The sequence below is a fragment of the Thermobia domestica genome, chromosome 13, assembly GCF_964235325.1.
Source record: "Thermobia domestica chromosome 13, izTheDome1.hap1.1, whole genome shotgun sequence".
Classification (NCBI taxonomy): Eukaryota; Metazoa; Arthropoda; class Insecta; order Zygentoma; family Lepismatidae; genus Thermobia; species Thermobia domestica.
In genome coordinates, this window is record NC_137466.1 from 11,036,880 (window position 1) to 11,056,381 (window position 19,502).

A 19,502-nucleotide genomic window follows, 5' to 3' on the forward strand; every position below is an offset into this window, starting at 1 on the left:
TTGTCGTTGTCATGTTGTTCCTGTTATCTATTGTCATTCCTAAATATCTAAATATGTCTACTTCTTCAAATGTTTTGTTTCCTATTACAAACCTTCCGTTTCTTCTCTTATTTTTATCTGATGTTATGTGCATGTATTTTGTTTTTTCAATGTTTACTTGCAGCCCCAGTGGATTCGTTAGTTCTTCTAGTTCGTTGTAGAGCTTCCTGAGTTCGTATTCCGTTCTCGTCAAGATGGCGATGTCATCTGCATAGGCGCATATTTGGCTGGTTTTATTGATAATTGTGCCTCTTTTATCTATTTCTCGTATTGCAATATGTAAGGCTATTATGAATAAAGTTGTCGACAGCCCGTCTCCCTGTTTTACTCCCTTTTTGTACTCGATTTCTTCTCCTACTCTGTGCCCTACTTTTACTTTTGCTGTAGTTTGTTCCAGGATTATTTTAACTAAGTTGCTCAGTTTTGGGGGGATCTTGAAGTGTTCTAGTCCCTGTAGAAGACCATTTCTATCTATACTGTCGAATGCTTGTTTGTAGTCTATGAACAGAATGTGTATATCTATTCCATGTTCATAGCACTTTTCTATTGCCTGTTTCATCACAAATAGCTGATCTGTTGTTCCTCTGTTTATTCTAAATCCACTCTGGTACTCTCCGATTATTTCTTCTGTAAATCTCTTTATTCTGTTATTCAGTATGCTTGTGAATATTTTATAGACTGTGTTCAGTAGCACTATTCCTCTATAATTTGAGCAATCTGTTTTGTCTCCTTTCTTGTGTATTGGATGCAGTATCCCCACTTTCCAGTCTGATGGTATTGTTTCTTCTTCCCAGATTCGTCTGATCATGTTGCCTATTTCCTTCGTCATCTCTGTGCCTGCATATTTTATTAGTTCCGCTGTTATGTTGTCTTCTCCGGGGGCTTTGTTGTTTTTAAGTTTCCTGATAGCATTCTCTAGTTCTTCATCACTTGGTATTTCTACTGGTTGATGCTCTATGATATTTCTTCTCTCCATTACTTCCAATTGTAGTATTTCACTTTCTTCTGTTTCTGATGTTGGATTTAGCTGCTTTTTAAAGTATTCCGTCCATCTTTGTATGATACCCTGTTCATCGGATATTATGTTTCCTTTTTCGTCTTTACATCCAATCGGTTGTGCCTGAAATCCTTTATTCATGTTTTTGACTGCTATGTATAATTTCCTTGTTTCGTTTCTTCCACTCATCTCTTCAATTTCTTCTATTCGTCGTTTTACCATGTCTCGTTTCTTCTTTCTACATATTTTGTTTGCCTGCCTTCTCATTTCTTTATATGCTTCTATGCTTGCTCTTGTTGATCTTTGTATCATTTTCTTTCTTGCTTCGTTTTTCTTTTCGATTGCCTCTTGACATTCCTCGTCGAACCACTGTTGTCTTTTTGGTTTTCTCCGTTGTCCAACCGTTTCTTCTGCTGTTTCTGTTATTATTTCTTGGATTTTATTCCATTGTTCTTGCACTGTTGGTATTCTCTCTTCTCTTGATTTATGTGCCAATTTCATCCTTATCCTGCGTTTATATTCCTCTTCCTTTTCCTTGTTTTTTAGTTTGTCTATGTCCCATTTTGTTTTCGTGTTTTCCCTATATACCAATTTCCTACTGATCTTCTCTCTAAGTTTAGCTTTGACCAGATAATGATCTGTGTCGCAGTTGTATCCTCTGTAGCTTCTTGTGTCCATTATAGATGAGGAGTGTCTATTGTTAATGAGGACATGGTCTATCTGATTGACCGTCGTGCCATCCGGTGACGCCCACGTTCCTAGATGTACTCTCTTGTGAGGGAAGCATGTACTTTTAATTGTGAGATTGTTCTCTATTGCAAACTGAATAAGTAGGTTGCCATTGTCATTACTTTCCTCGTGCAGTGAATGTTTTCCTGTAACCTTGATTCGGGCATCTTTTCTTCCTACTTTTGCATTGAAGTCTCCGATTACTAGTACTATGTCGTATCTGGGAATCCTGTTACACGTGTCTTCTAGTTTCTCGTAGAAATCTTCCTTCACTGCCCAGTCTTTGTCTTCTGTTGGGGCATGTGCTGTTACGATGGTGATGTTTCTGAATCTTCCTTTCATCCTTAGTTTACTTATTCTCTCGTTTATTGGTGTGAATTGTAGTACGTTATTTCTGACATGCTTAGCTATCATAAAGCCTGTACCAAACTGACCGGTTTTTCCTTGTGTTCCGCTGTAGTAGATAGTGTAATTTTCGTTATTAATTTTCCCCGTGTCTGCCCATCTTATCTCTTGAAGTGCTATAACATCTATGTCCTTCATGACTGTTTCTCGTGCTATTTCTTCTGCTTTACCTGGTATTAACATTGATTGGACGTTCCATGTCGCTATACTCAGATCCTTCTGCCATTTCCTAGTCCTATCCATTGAATCCTTCCCATTGTTCCGAGGCTCTGGTTTCTGTTTCTGAACGAATTATATTTTTCTGTGATTGGGCCGTTAACCCTATGCACAACCCCCAACCTGGAGGACCAGGAGTTTTCTGTCGGGGTTCTCTTCCCCTAGCCTTTGTGGATCTCTCCACTAACTGCAAGGCAGCAGTGCTGGTTTTGGTCCACCCCGGGAATTTCCGGTACCCACCATATCTGGTGGGCTTTCTCCTATCCGCCACCTGGGGAGGTGCCTGGTGGAAGTCCAGCAACTCCCCCAGGCTTACAGCCATTACCGTACGTTATTATAAGATTAATGCTACTTCTGAAACTGATTTGATTGAATATGTATTTGGATAACGAAACTACTTTCATAAGTTTTTCAAAGTATCAAGTTTGAGAAGAACGAAGTTTGTCTTCCACTGTTGTTATCTCGTTGCTCATAGATACCAGTGATGAAATAATTGGTCGAAAATCACGCGGCCGCTTCTTACATCAATTCATGAAGAAAATTAGTTCCAATATTAGGTACCTAAGTTCAGTATTAACAAAAAAAAAAAAAAAAAAAAAAAAAACTAGCCTCTTGCAACCATGCGTAGCACATTTTTATACTTACACTTGAAATAAAAATATGGCTGGATAAAGACGATTGCCTTTGTCTTTGAATTTCATATGTGAATAACAATATAGGGCTTTTCAGATAGAGGAGGGGAGGGACAGGTTTTATTAAACAAGATCGTACACCTGATATGTTTTAACTATAGGCAACTTGTACTTGCAGGCTTAACTGAGTCTTCTGAAGTCAAACGACAAATACCATTAAGATGTTCAAGAGAATAACGTATCAGAATTATTACATACTACAGACACAAAGATACCACTAGGCTCCCAAGTTTCAAAATTATATTGTGTGTGAAAGCAGTTAGTAGATTAAATTCTTTGTCACATGGTAGCTAGACCCTGAGAGAAATTCAGAGGGAGTCCACGGGAAATTTTTTTCGTCATAAATAAAAGTTGTACTGCTTAGAATTATTATAAAACCAAGATATCAATTGGAAGATGGTTAAAAAGAATTACATTTAAGAAAAAAGTTAAGACATGGATAACTGATATTTACCCTCGTTTACGCTCTTGGTTCAATTTAGCTGTATTTATATGCTTTGGACATCTGAGGTAGAAATGAATAAATCGAGAACCGTTACCTGCTAACAAACACAATAGGTAAAACCGAAAAATACGAGCCCTAGGAGTTATAATTTTTGCAAAATTAACTTCCTGCCATTCTGTCCTTCTGCCATTTCGTCCTCCTGCCATTTTGTCCGCTGCCATTTCGTCCTCCTGCCATTTCGTCCGCTGCCATTTTGTCCTCCTGCCTTTATTTCCTGCCATTATGTCCCCTGCCATTTTGTCCTCCTGCCATTCTGTCCTAAATTCACATCTTCTACACACTTCAAAGGAGTGTTATTTAGGTCCTCCAATGTGAAGTATTCGTTATTGATGCAAAGTTTGTCAAATCGTAAGAACGCACGTTTACCTTCGGATCTAGCAATTTTCATATGTTCTGTTAACTCTCTCCTTATTTGTCGTATATTTGCAGAAAAATCTTGATAGATTACCGTCGGTGTACCTTTAGCTTTGAACGCGTTCCTCAAAACGTTATCTTTCACTTTGTAAGAATTAAACTTAACAATAATTGGTCAGTTACTTCCTTTCCCTAAGCGATGTGCACGTTCGATATCACTATCCGAAAGCTCAATTTGAAGTTGTTCACGCACAAATTTCCGCACCACACTTTCACAATCTGCCCATGTTTCATTTGTCTTCCCTTTTAAATTAGTGAAGATAAGGTTATTTCTTCGAGAGTAGTTCTCAAGTTTATCAATTGTCCGGCGGTTATGTAGCATTTCCTCCTTCAGTCTTTTATTTTCTTCCCTCAACTCCTGTAGTTCAGAAAACAAGTTACTTAACTTGTTTTGAAATTCCTTATTGTCATCATGAAGGTCAGTCATCTTCTTTTCCATTTTCTCTAGTTTTTTAATCACATCATCCAGGGTGTAGGGACCTGGATTCATCTCCACACCTCCAATCACCAGCAATACAGCAATAATAGCACCAACAAAGAACACTTTCACTGCACTTTCCCACGGCTGTCTTTTGCGCATTAGATTGCAACACTTATTGCGACTGCCTATGTTAAAGACTCCTATACGAAGCCTCCAGACTTGAATAGATATTCCCATTGTGCTACGGTTGATTGACTTCGGGAGCTCAACACAAGCACGTCTACCTGCTTCGAAGACTCTATAGTAGAATCGTGGTTACAACTCACTAACTTACACTGGATTGCAACGACGTGCATTATTAGTTAAGACAGCTTTCGAACACGCTATCGTTATGAATCATGACTTGACACATTGTGTTCCCATAGCAATTCATTTAATCATATCTTCCTTACGGACTATTTTTATTGTGGTTAAAAGCATTCACTTTGTTTACGTTTTCAACATTATTTTGAATGTAATTTGATTACTTATGAACAGGGGCGCCCGAAGATAATTTTCTAGAGGGGAACCCATCTCCATGGTTGCTATATTAGCTCTGGTGTTTCTGGTATTTAATATATGTGGTTCGCTATATATTACGTATATATTTTTGTGAGCCAGAGGGGGTCTGAGTCCCACCCTGCCCTCCCCTTCGGGCGCCCATGCTTATGAATTCCTATTTTGAATCAATATTACAGATTACTTCTTTGAATTTTACATATCTATCGTTCCGTAACCTAGGATGCATTTATGTTGTGCTTATTTACGAAAATAATATTTTTATTGTAAGAAGGGTAGGTTTGAATTGTTTTGGTTGTTGTGCTGTGTTATCGTGCGACACCATCTGTTTTCATTTAATAATTTGGCAGAAATGTGTATGAAACTTACAATTAGTTTCAATCGAAATTTTAACTGTACAACACTTTCTCTGCTTTGAAGTCTATAATTTCAACACTTGAAAGGAAAGATGATAATAATTGTTATAAATTATGGAGTTCGTTTTTCTAGAAAGCGAATGCAACCAACTTTCTGAAAATAATGCAATATATTCTCGTTATAATAGTCACTAATGTACATGTGGAATATGTTTAGTGTAATGAAAGTTTATGAGCAGAAGAACAGAACGCCAACTGAACTTGTGAAGGCAGAAATTTGTATTCATGAGACTCGAAATGACCTGTCGAAATTTCTATAGGACTTCATGGGAAGCAACGAGGATTTCTTAAATATGACACATAATCATAGTCAAACGTCTTGCAAATAAAATCAGAAAAATAAACACACTGCTGAACGAGACTGCACTTATTTAAAAACACATTTACACGTGACGTTTCGATCTTCTAGCTAAGATCCTCATCAGACGTACACCTCTGATGTACGTCTGATGAGGATCTTAGCTAGAAGATCGAAACGTCACGTGTAAATGTGTTTTTAAATAAGTGCAGTCTCGTTCAGCACTGTGTTTATTTTTCTTATATATATATATATATATATATATATATATATATATATATATATATATATATATATATATATATATACTAATGATTTCTATTATTTTCATTTAGTTTCGATAGTGGTAATGATAGTGTACGTAATAGTGGTTATAAGGGTTAGAACATGGTAGTAATAACAAGCAAAAATTTTCAGTTTCAAATTTCTGTCTACACAAATGCCGCTGATCCTAGAGCTTACATTCAGTCCCTGTATTGTTAATATGAACGTCTAATTGCGCGTTGTTATTTTCCAGATATTTGAATATGTCTAGAAGTTCTAAATCAAGGTCACCAGAATCAGGATCATTAGCGCCAGCGACTGCGAAGCCACCCTCAGCAAAGCCTGCCGATTGGCTCCCTGAAGAATATGATTCGAAGGAGCGGCCAGTGACTGTCTACCTGTTTTCTCGACCAATCACTGACCCGAAGAAAAGGGAAGAATCTTTTCATCATGTTCTTGTTTTCCATTTTCATCTGGACAACGATTTCCGTGCAGTCGAAGGTAATTATATGATATTTTGGTGTTTGAGCTGTAAGTTCGTGTTTTCTCGCTGGGACGAGAATCCTGCCCAAACTAAATTGCTTTCAAAGGAGAACGTTGGTCGTTGTATCACTTTTCCAAGTATTTGTGTTTATTCGATGGGTCGAAAATGCCGCCAAAACTGATTCATCTTTGGGAGAGTTAAATTGTAGCTTTTTACAACGTAAAATTCGGTATTACAATGATCAGGAAGCAAAGTAGGAGGAAGGGTTGTGACATTAGCTTAACTTTAATTAACAATATGATCGGCAAGTATAAGGATTCTATGCCCAAGTGTTCGCTTCTCCAACAGAGAGGAAAATAACATGGCTATGTACAAAACGACCGTCAGTATGGAGGCGTAACTTCGCACGATGGATGTGCAAGAGAGTTCTTCGACCCAAAAACACAAGGCGAAAAACCTAAATATGCCGTCTGAAACTATCAACCTAAGGTTGTGAAAAACTCAGTTTAAAAAAATCCCAGTGAGTTTTATCGGGTAAAATTGAGTTTGATTAAATTTTATATGTATTATTTGTCGAAGAATTAAAGGTGTTTGTGTTTGTGAGTTTGGGGAACCCACATCAACTAATATGGAGAATATGAGAATTAAATCAGTCAAAGCTATAGTTTTGTGCGGAGAGACAATGAAGATTTGTAATATATTACGTAAGAAGGCAGAAGTTGTAAATACAAATAATGCATTTATTAGATAAGTGGCGACAACATGAGAAATCCGAAAGAATGTATATATATATATATATATATATATATATATATATATATATATATATATATATATATATATATATATATATATATATATATATATATAATGGAAGATTCGAAAAGGGGATACGAAGTTTGATTGCAGCAAAGACATTAATGACAACGTATTCGGGGCGAAGTGGTCGTGCTATAATGGTTAAGGTAGCTGGCTATGAATCTGAAGGACCATATTTCAAATTCACTCAGTGTTCTTTCGTTGTTATTTTTATGATTTATCATGGGCCAAACGTTATAATATTTTACTTTAAAGTAAGGTAGAAACGCCTATGTGATGTTTGATTTTTGACGATAAAAACTAAATTTGTATGCTCATGGAAATAGAAATATTTATTTAGGTGAAACTCGGGCCTTCTAAAATCATGAATGCGGCCGCATAGCCTGTTGTGAAAAATGTTAAATTATAAAGTATATGAAATATATTAGAAATATACTTCTGAAAAAGTAGATAAATGATAACTGTTTTTACTTTATACTTCTAATGTTATAAAGTTATACATTTCATGTAAATTATTAATGTAACTCTAATTACAAAAATCATCACATGCGACCTTCTTGGGAAATGGGCCCTTGAAAGAAATTCCCCATTCCTGATATAGAATTATTGTCGGAAAGCTATTTGTAGAAGTGATAGGGCCCAGAAGGGCTTCCGTTGCAGGAGCAACACAGACACATATACACACATATTAGTCTGTTTGCGAAGAGAAAAATTCTTGGAAGTGCTTTTACACGAGGTTCATTTAAAAAGTTAAAAAGTTTCCTAACATTCTATGAGCTGGGCTCTATGGTTATAAAGCATGTGCAGTAACAAAATGCATGTTAAGTACAGCATATCGCTCAAAACCTTCATTCTAGGAAAAAATCATGCCGCGTCCGCGTGGTAGTCGAGAGCTGTCAGTAGTTTAGCGCAATGAAATTATGCGTCGTGTGTCACAAGGCCAGAGTGCATCTCAAATCGCACTTAGTTACGAACGACGATCGAACTGTTAGCAAATGTTTGGAATTAAATGAAATAAATCCTCGTTCAGATCACGCAGACTTGGGGCAACAACTGCAGCTCGAGATGAGGCGCTCATAGAAGGTGCCAGGAGCAATCCAAAACTCCATAGATTCATCTTGCAGGGTAACACTGTAAAGTACGGCTGTTATCATGAAACCATGTGGCAAAGACTAACGGTAGCTTACCGGAGAACTGTTGCCCTGCCGTGAAGACCCTTCTCACAGAGTCATACGAGGCGAGACGATTAGAATGTGCACAGTGCAATATTTAACTTCGATTGGTATACTGAGATCTAACTATACGGAGTAATGAAAAGGTGTTTTCGTCGAATCAATAAGGAACTTATTTTCTATAGGCCACAAGGGACAAGGTATGTACACTCATGTCTAAAATTATTGTCGCATGTCTATAAATGTGTTGTTGTAAAAATATAATTTGATAACGAATTCGCCCGGTATTTCTTATAATGGTAGTATGTGTATAATCGGCAAAGGCATGCATGTGGCAAATTTCATGTCAAAATAGCAGTAAATAAGAACAATAAAACAAAAATAAAAATTTTCTTGTCCATTTAGCAACATTTTGTTTTACTCATTCTAATTTTCGTATTTATAATTCTTTTCCTATAAAATTTACCACAAATATACATTTCCCGATTATACACATAGTATCAATATTAAAAGTACCCTGCAAAATCATTATCAACAAGAAGACAGTTATAGATATGCGACAATCAATTTGGACATGAGTGTACCTCAACGTGTAGTACAGAAAGGGCAATCTAAACGGACTGCGAGACACTTCTAGGGTTATATGGCAGCCACTAGCCCAAGGGAACTGATTTCATTGCCGAGGGAATGACCAACCAGCTTTATACTGATATCTTGGGGAAACAAGTTGCTACCAAATTTTCCAGACCAAGAGGATTTGTGTTCACGCACGACAACGATGATGTGCATACGTCCTGACATATCCAGGTCTGGCTACAAGAACACCAAAAACTTACTATGATTTGGCCTCCACAGTCTCCTGACCTCAACCGAATAGAACATCTGTGGGATTTCATAATATAGGATTGGGTGGAAACGTGAGAGGATAAAAACCAGATAGTTCTAGAAGTCATATTCTACAAGTATGGCAGTACTATTGCAATAACCCCGGTCACTTTACTGCACTTGTTACAGACATACAGGAGCGATTGTGTGCCGTAATTGCTGAACGCGGTGATTACATTAAATTTTAGTAGGATGTTTTGCTCTCCGCTCCTCTATTGGCATTGTAGGGGTCACTTTCGCCGTCCATGTGAGTTTGGTGGTAGTCTAACATCGTGACCGTTTGTTTTCTCATTCCATACTTTATCATTCCATACTTTCATCGATCATTAGTTGCTTGCAATCATCACCATCTTCTTTAGTCTCGGTTGAGTGATCGTGGGACAGTATATTAAAGGATTCATTTTATTTATTTTTTTTATTTCATGCTCGTTCGTATGGTTTGCATTTTCCACTCGAGAAAATTTTCAAAAAAAAAAAAAAAAAAAAAAAAAAAGAAAAAAAAACTCGTACAACAATAACGCTGGATGTATAAAAAGAAGTTTTTATTTAGCTTTTGGAAGCGTCACATTATTTTCATGCTCTACTCATTTCTTGAAGAGAAAGAAATGATTAATATGTTTTATCTTCATTCTTTTGATTTCTCACGGTTTATTTTTCAGACTAGAATGTGTGAGTTTCACTTCTATCGAGCTGAAACTCCCCTTTTTTTCGAACGAAGATAATAGTTTTATAGAAAGTATGCGAACCACCTTTCTCCACTATGATACACGTCAGAATGAAAGTTCAATCATAATAATAAAAAATACGTAATGCCAATCCATTTCTACTCATCACCCCCATGCCGATGAATTTCGATACAACTCTTGGACTATCAATGGGACATACGAGATGTGTTCAAAACGTATCGAATCTTTGGTTGGCAAAAACACATTTATTGATTTGGAATCCGAAACACTAATCCCCTTCAAAGCAGTCTCCTTGGTAATGCATACACTTCTCCCAGCGCTACCGCCATTGTTAGGAACACTTGTGGAAGTAGTTTTTGCAATGGTGAGCAACCCTACCGTCGCATTCCGCATAATGTCTTATCTTGATACAAATCGGGATAGTTTTAGTGGCATTTTCAGCTTGGGAAATAATCAAAAGTCACACGGAGTCATGTCGGGTGAGGAGAGAGTAGGGATGCGCACGAGACGAGTCGAGACATGATTTTCCTGACAAAATTCGAGTCGAGACACGGCTCTTCCAATAGAGAAATATACATTTTTCGAGTCGAGACATCAGTTTTACAGCACATTTTCGAGACGAGACAGCCACAAATCTTGTCTCGTGCGCATCCCTAGGAGAGAACCTGACGACACACAGGAATGATGTATTTGGCGATGAAAGCCTGAGTCAAATTTCGCGGACACTCTCCTCATGTCCAAATTCTTGTTCAAAATTGAATGTACCGATCCGATTGAATGGTTTCCGTTTCGGTATTGCAAAGTTTTTTGGAAAATTTGATGCAATATCGCTGCTCAAGTTTTTCTGTCATTTTACAAAAGAGAACGAAATCCGACACGTGCTCACTGCCGACTGTATGCAACTGATGCTTTCTGCGAGTGGAAAAAATTCGCGACTGCGCATGAGTGTACCCTCTACATTAACACTGAAAAAAGTATCCTATGTTTCATTCGTTTATACAAAAAACAAAGGTTCGATACCTTTTGAACACACCTTGTATAGTCTTTTATTGTTTATTTATTTCAAAAGAAGAAAACTATGTAAGAGAATACAGACAATTAATACATGAGATACATTGTTGTTTTTTTCCCACTACTCATCTATAAATATTTTCCATTGTATCCTTCGAAGCTCCTTCCTATACCACGACATAAGAAAAAACTGAAAGAGAAAAGTTAATAGTAAAAAATAGGGACGATAGACAGTGCAGATAGGTTTTGTTTGTTTTCAGTTCTCTTTTTCCTTTAACTTCCTAATCTTTTGGTTTGATATCCTGTTTCTTGTAGTCCCACTGAATGACCTAAAGTAATACACACAGTAATAATATAATACTAACACTAGAACTAAACACACAAAGTGATGTGAAGTTTCTATTTTGGATTATGCTAGGAAGTTTCCTTGTTCATTAATTATTCCTTGTTCATCTGTTTATTATTTGTTTTATTTTTGTTTAAATTATATTTTATTGTCTTATTCTTCTCTTTTCTTCTATTCCACATGTTTGTTGGAATATTTGTAATTTTGTTTTATTTTGTCTAATGTTCTCGCGTGTATCACTTTTAAGCTCATCTCTAATATTTGTTGTTATGAAGTACGCACATGTCCATGTTACAAGTCGGGTGTCTGATGAGTCATTCCACAGATATATGTCTCATTTTCTTCTTTTTTAGTCTGTATAAGTGTGGTTTGTAGAGACCATGGCCAGAGACTATTTTCATGGTTCCCTTTGTCTAGGCTTGGCAACTTTTTCCTTATTTTGTATAGTTAGTATATATTCTTTTAACCAGGGGTGCCCACAAGAGGGGGCTATGACGCAAAGTGCGTCATTGAAATATTTGGGGGGGTTAAAAATCTGTATAAATGTGTTTGAGGGAGTGTAAAAATTAATCGAGAAGAAGATTTTTTCATGGAAAAACACCTACGGGTAGACAATTGGGGGGGGGTGCGTCATGGACATAAGGGGGGGGGGCACCACTGTTTTAACTTCTGTCCTTTAGTTGTATATCTCTATTTCTCTTGGCATTCTCATTCAATAATATTATCTACTTCCTCGTTGTTAGAAATCTGTCACAGTATTTCTAAAATTTTTAGCAAAAATTTCTCGGTTTGTTTCCTCCACATTTTAAAACCCTGTCGTAGTACTTGGAGATCTGTTAACTTTTCTTGAGCCAGTATCTGTAGAGACTTAGTTGATATTGTTTTAACTACATCCAGGGCTTTTATGATCAGAGCTCTGTGTGCTGGATTTATTGTTTTTCTTAATTTTGTATTCATAAAATGTCTGTGGCACCAGACGCTGGCACAATAACTAAGTACAGACATGATAAGGTTTTATGGTAAATTTGCAATGTTCTCTTTGGGATTTGGTAGTCCCTTCTTGCAATTGTTAATAATTTATATACTACTTTATACACACATATATATACTTACTTTTATTCTTAATCTCTTCTATATGTTGTGCACAATTTAAATTTTCATTTATCCATACTCTCAGACGGTTGAACTCCTTGAGTGTTTCTATCTTCTTATTCGGTATCTTTAGAATTGGACCTCTTGGAATTTTCTGCCCAAAGATCGTATATTTGTTTTTTCTTTCTAAAAGAGTTAAATTAGCATCTATTTCTTGAACATTATTTTAGTACCTTATCTAAGTACTAAAGTAGAAGTTTGCTTTTCTTTCTATTTCTCGTCTTGGCGATGCTGATAACCTTTGCTATGTCATCAGCATAATCCACCACTCCGTCTGTTTTTTCAAGTTGGTCGAGACATTTCAAGCGAGACTATTTCAATATCCCACGTTATTGGTCCACATATGGGTTGAGTTGAGTTGATTTTGAGTTTAACGTCCCGTTCAGCAGCGAGGGTATATGAGACGTGGAACCATTGATTAACGTGGAATCCCAACCACATGAGCTCCCGCCGGGATGGTCCACATATAGATTCTTGTGGGTATCCTTTTGCAGTGTATATAATTATATTTTTATTTGGTGCTTTGTGTGTTACGTTTAGATTGGTAACGAATTTGGTATTCTCTATTCTTTAAATTTTTAAAATAATGATGGCCACCATAGGTCAGCCAGCCATTCCTCTGCCGTTATCTGTCTCCTTCTCCGTTCGCAACTCTTCATCATTTCTACTTTGTGTCGTTGTGACGGCAATCGACTTCGTGTTGCTTGCCTCGTTCACTGTCCGTACGACGCGTCTCGAGTACCGTCGCCAGTGCTTCCTTTTGATGAACAATTTCGGCCCGTGGCTCCGTCACCGGCATCGACGTTCGGAAGCCTACCGCTCCAGTGTCCTGTGTTTACCCCCGGAGTGCACGCTGCTCGACCCCTGCAGGAAGTGTCCAGTGCCAGTGCCAAGCTTGGTGTTAGCGACGCTTCGACGTCAACTCCTGGAGGTGCATCTTCTGTTCGACCACGCAAGTTAGTGCAGTCGTTTTTACATCACTTCTGGACTCGTAAGAAGATGAGTGAACAGGATGACCAGTCCCGTCCTACAACACCAGACGCAAATCAAGCCTTACTTGATGCCCTACAAGCAATCAGCACGCAAGTACGACAGCTGTGCCAGCAGCAGAACCAACAACAGCAGCATCCAATTGGAGCCACATACGATGTCGCTGCAGCTATTGCTTATCTCCAATCACGCCAGCTGGATCATTCACTTGGACGTCGTGATGCTGCCGAACTTCGTCATATTCTCATATCATATCCATTTCTGGCCAACTGGCGGAAGCAGATCGACATTTCCTTCTGGAACGAATCAAGCTTTTGTACATCGCATTACAGTACGACTGGCGCACAGCATCACTCAATGCTTCTCTTAGTGCTATTCCTGGTCTACAAGTTCAGATGCCACAGGAGCCCTTTCGTCCCGCGCCGAAGGCGTCGACCAAGAAGAAGAAGAATACGACTAGTGCGGCTACAGCCAAACAGGAATGAGACCCCGTCATCGGACCTTCCAGCCGAGGACTTCTGGACGCCGCTGCCCATTGAAGGAGCTCCAGCCAATCCCTTGGAGGAGGTAGTGCACCAACCGATGCAACTCCCAGATCCTCTTGCCGACCTTGCCGTTGCTCAATAGAGTATGAAGATAATAAAGTGAATCAGATATAACGGCAAAACTAAGTGATTAGCCTAAACCTTATAATGTACTAGAGCACAATAGACAGACATAAATTTAACACACTTTAATTGAAAGAAACTTTTCTTGCTTTGTTTGATTAAATTCCTTTATCACATTCGCGTAGTCCAATGTTCCAGCCAATTCGTGTACTGTTGATATCATCGCTCGACTACTAAAGCGTCTTTCAGACATGAAAGAACGTAGATAGTTTTTAATAAGCTTTAGTTTCGAAAAACTTCTTTCTCCACTTGCCACTGTTACCGGAAAGATTAACAAAATTCTAAGTATGACACTGACTTTGGGAGCAAAGTCATGTTCCTTAATTAATTTTAAAGTCTCTTTTGGTGAACACTTCTTTCAGTTCATCTTTCAAATCACTGGGGTTAATATCTTTGGATGATTCGTGTGTTAAAATGCTGGCAAGTTTAGTACACTTTTCAGACAAAAGTTCAGGTGGCATATCTTTAAGATTGCTTATATCGTAAAGAAAATCGAAATACTCGCTGTGATGTCTAAGTTACACAAACCTTTCTTTTAAAGCGAACACAATCATGTCTAGAACTTTGTAATAAAAATCAATCTTACATCTTATTTGTGGATCCTCAATAGCTTCATCCTCTGCCTCGTACTGAAATTGTCTCCTTTCGACTTCGAGCTTGCACTGTATTACCTATCCGTGGATCATCCATATCTAATGCTGATGCCAACTCCATCGCATCAACTAAGTAAGATTGAAACTTTGCATCATTTCTTCTCCTCTCAAAGTACTGAAATACATTTTCAAGAAACCCGACTGCATCCAACACATGAGAAACAATGCTTTGGAAACTTTTGCTTGGAGTAAAAAGACATACCAGATAACGAGTGAGCACAGGAAAGTAGCCACGCAGCTGGTTTGCTATACACAGAGCATCGCCAGTGACCATTCTATCTGTTCTATTGTCGTTACTTATTTGAAGTAAGGCATCATAAACCTCTCCTATTTGATATCTAAGTGCAGTCAGAGCATTAATTCGGCTCTCCCACCTTTTGGTGCTTAATGGTTTTAAAAGTGAGACTGCTAATATGTTCCTTTAGTATGACCCAACGTTGAACTGACACAGAAAAAAGTCAAACTTTTTTAACTATACAGAAAATGAAACGGCGTACTGAGATGCTATGGCTGCATCGTTGAGACAAGATTTAGTGAATGACAACCGCAAGAAGCATAGAAGGCTTGGAAATTTATTTCTTAAATTCTCTTCTGAATACCTGAATGTTTGCCTTTCATATTGAAACCATTGTCGTATCCTTGGCCCCTCATGTTTTCGATAGGAAGTTCATTTCCTTTAGCTGTTTAATTATTACTTTTGTGAGTCCTAGACTAGTGATGTCTGTTACCGGTACGAAACCAAGAAAATGTTCGCAAATTTTTACAAGGCATTCTCCATTACTGTATGTAATTTGTAGAAAAAGAACGATTATTGTCATTTGCTCACTAGGGAAGTACATGAAGTGGTACGCGGGGATCTGCATGTGTTATATGTCGTTGGAAAGGTCACACCGAGTATACCTCACATGTGAAATATCTCGCTTGAATGGGTCCTGTAGGGGGCGTGGGGACCATTTGAAAATCAGAAAAAGGTACGCTCCGAAACACCAGAAAACATGGACAAAATAGGAAGCTATGATGTGATTGTTTTGAGACGCGGTATATATAGGTTTGAAAGGTAGCTGAATACAAATCTAACATCAAATGTTATAAATCAAAATGGCGGATCCAATATGGCGGACACAAATTACATAGAAAACAAGGTGGGGATCTAAAACTGGGTATATAGAGACACTTGACGTCGCTATGTATGAATCGAATACCGAAAAGTGTAAAATTCAAAATGGCGGATCCAATATGGCGGACAAAATACAAAACACTGCTATGGAACTAAAATTGGGTAGATGTTTTCGTGGTCGCTGAGTATGAATTGAATGTAAAAAGTTCAAAATGGAATATAACGGATCCAATGTGGAGGACGAAAAATAAAAAAAATAAAAAAATGTACAGAACGGACATATGTTATTCTTAGACATATATCTAGTAGAAAAATACTTATAGTACATGTTTTACAATAAAGAGGGAGCGTGTTTTGCTATACATCCATGCCGAAATTGAGGCACAGAATGCAGGGCAGGTTTTGTAGCGAATATGATAGAACATATTGCAATCATAGACAATAATTATTTTACTAACAACTCCCTCCCCCGCCTCGCGCGGGGATATACGCAGGGATCGGCATGTGTTATATATCGTTGAAAAGCTCACATCGACTATACTTTATATCTGTAATATCTCACAAGAATAGCTTCTGTAAGGTACGTATCGACTATTGATACCATCTGAAGATCCGAACAGTGACATGAAAAGTGCGTGTTTAAAATATCGTTATCCTCCCATAACTGTCTTACCGGTTTCACATTATGCCGTGTACACTTGTGAGAAATATGTATGACAAATGTCCACTCTCCGTAGTAGGGATGGTACTGACATTGAGAATAGTTTCGATCTTGTCTCGGTCTTGTCTCTAATTCGAGACCGTGATGTGCATTTTTAAATCGAGACGGAGCCCAGATTCGTCTCGATACATATACATCTATTCTGTAGTTTTGCACATTTTGTCCGCCATATGGGATGCGTCATATTGCATTTTGCACTTTTAGCACTGGATTCGTACCCCGCGATCACGAGAATCTTTTATCTACTTGCTTTCAGTTCCATAGTAGTGTTTTGCATTTTGTCCGCCATTTTGAATTTTATATTTTTTTGGTATCCGATTTATTCATATCGACGTCGAATGTATCTATATACCCAATTTTAAATCCATAGCTTGTTTTTTTTTAATTTGTGTCCGCCATGTTGGATCCGCCATTTTGATTTGTAAACATTTGATGTTAGATTCGTATTCAAGCTACATCTCAAACCTATATATACCCCACCTCAAAACAATTACATCATAGCTTCCTATTTTATCCATGTTTTCTGGTGTTTCGGAGCGTACTTGCAGGGGCGTAAATAAGGGCCCCGCAGACCCCGCATTGCGGGGGGCCCAAGCCATCACGGGGCCCCAAATCGTGATGTAGGACGTAGAGAAGGGGCCCCATTCCATGTTGTCTGCGGGGTGGCCCCCAAGCCTTTAGTTACGCCACTGGTACCTTGTTCTGATTTTCAAATGGCCGCCACGCCCCCTACAGGCCCCATTCTAGCGGGTTATTTCACATGTGAGATATACTCGATGTGACCTTTCCAAGTGATGTATAAGACTTGCAGATCCCCGCGTACCACTTCATGTACTTCCCTAGTCAGTAAATTGGTTAACAACTCGCTGCTAGAACCTAAATGTCTCTAGAAGCTGTAGGCTAGAACGGCCTGCCTCAAGTGGGTGGGTGCCTTTAGCATACTTGGAGTGGAGCGTTAGAACATTCTGAATAGAGAAAGATATAAAAGACACCTTGAAAATCTTATCCACCCTACCTGAAAATCTTATCTACGCCGCTGGAATAGAAATATTAAACGAGATACCTGTGGCTAGTAGTTTGATAATTGAAAATGAAGGAAATGCTCCGAATTTCCTGAGTGAGTGTCATCTCGAATGTGAGTGCAGCAAGTTCTATTACATTCTCAGGTGAACACAATTTTATTTCTCTATGTGCGAAATAAAAGCATTACGAAGCATTACCTATTACGAAGCATTATATTTTGATAGCATACTTTTCTTTTTCATATTTTGCCGCCCATTAGACTTACCGCCCTGGGCGATGGCACGGCTCGACCCCACCTCGCGTTGGCCCTGACTACGAGGCCACTTTTTTGAAAACAGCCGAATATCACTATCTTCCGATAGTGATATTCTGGATTTCGAAGAAAATGACTGAAACTGTGATATGTTCTAGATGTTGTGATCCTGAGAAAAAAGTCTAAACAGGCCCAACCACCAATCACTGACCGTTTGGCCAGTACAGGGCCTCATTTTTGAAAATAGCAGAGAGTAACGTTATTTTGGATTTCGGTAGAATTGCTTGAAACCGTTATATGTTGTAGATATTGTGATTCTGAGAAAAAGTCTGAAGAGGCACAATCATCTATCACTGACAGTTTGGCCACTATAAGGCCACTTTTTAAAAACGAGCAAAAGATAACGTTATTCTGGATTTCGGTGTAATTGCTGGAAACTGATATGTTGTAGCTATTATGATCCTGAGAAAAATCTCAATGGACACAACCACCAATCAGTGACCATTTGGCAACTACGGGGCCACATTTTTGAAAACAGCAGTAGGTAAGGATACTCTGGAATTATGGTAGAATTTTATGAAACCCTGAAAAGTCCGATCCCACAACCCGCAAAAGGGATGGAGCATCAGTCAACATTCAGGTGTTCATCTTGCGAGACAAAAGAGAAACCTGGAAAGCCCTAGACAATTTTTCCCAGGATCAGACATCTACAACATATCACAGTTTCATTCATTTACACCGAAATCAAAAATATCGTTATTCCCGGCTGTTTTAAAAAATCTGGACCTGTAGTGAGCAAACGGTCATAATTCGATCGTTGTGTCCATTAAGACTTTTTCTCATGATGAGAAGATCTTCAACATAACTTAGTTTTACTCAATCTTACCGAAATCCAGAACATCGTTATACTCGGCTGGTTTCAAGAAAGTAGACCTATAGTGACCAAACGATTAGTGATTTGTGGTTGTGTCCATTTAGTCTTTTTCTCAGAATGACAATTTCTACAACATGTCACGGTTTCGGTCATTTACACCGAAATCCAGATTCAAAAAGTGACCTCGTGATGGCCAAACGGTCAGTGAATGCTAGTTGTACCCATTAAGACTTTTCCTCAGGGTCACAATATCTACAACATATAACGGTTTCAAGCAATTCCACCGAAATCCAAAATACCGTTACCTTCTGTTTTCAAAAAGGCGACCCTGTAGTGACCAAACGGTCAGTGAGTACCCATTAAGACTTTTCCTCAGGGTCACAATATCTACAACATATAACGGTTTCAAGCAATTCCACCGAAATCCAAAATACCGTTACCTTCTGTTTTCAAAAAGGCGACCCTGTAGTGACCAAACGGTCAGTGATTTGTCGTTATTCCCATTAAAAGTTTTTCTCAGGATCACAATATCTACAACATATCACAGTTTCACTCATTTTCATCGAAATCCACAATATCACTATCTTCGGCTGCTTTCAAAAAAGTGGCCTCGTAGTGGCCAAACGATCAGTGATTGGTAGTTATTTCCATTAAGACTTTTTCTCAGGATCACAATATCAACAACATATCACGG

At 38.2% G+C, this 19,502-nt stretch overlaps 1 protein-coding gene across 1 annotated transcript in view; it reads left to right on the forward strand.

Moving 5' to 3' along the window:
* Window positions 1-19,502, forward strand: part of LOC145668016 (uncharacterized) — a 47,174-nt gene that overhangs the window by 17,954 nt on the left and 9,718 nt on the right. The window contains exon 2 of the mRNA XM_081735477.1: window positions 6,208-6,455. Within this exon, the coding sequence (XP_081591603.1) occupies window positions 6,218-6,455 (238 nt within the window). The 5' untranslated portion in view covers window positions 6,208-6,217. The remainder of the gene's footprint in view (window positions 1-6,207; window positions 6,456-19,502) is intronic.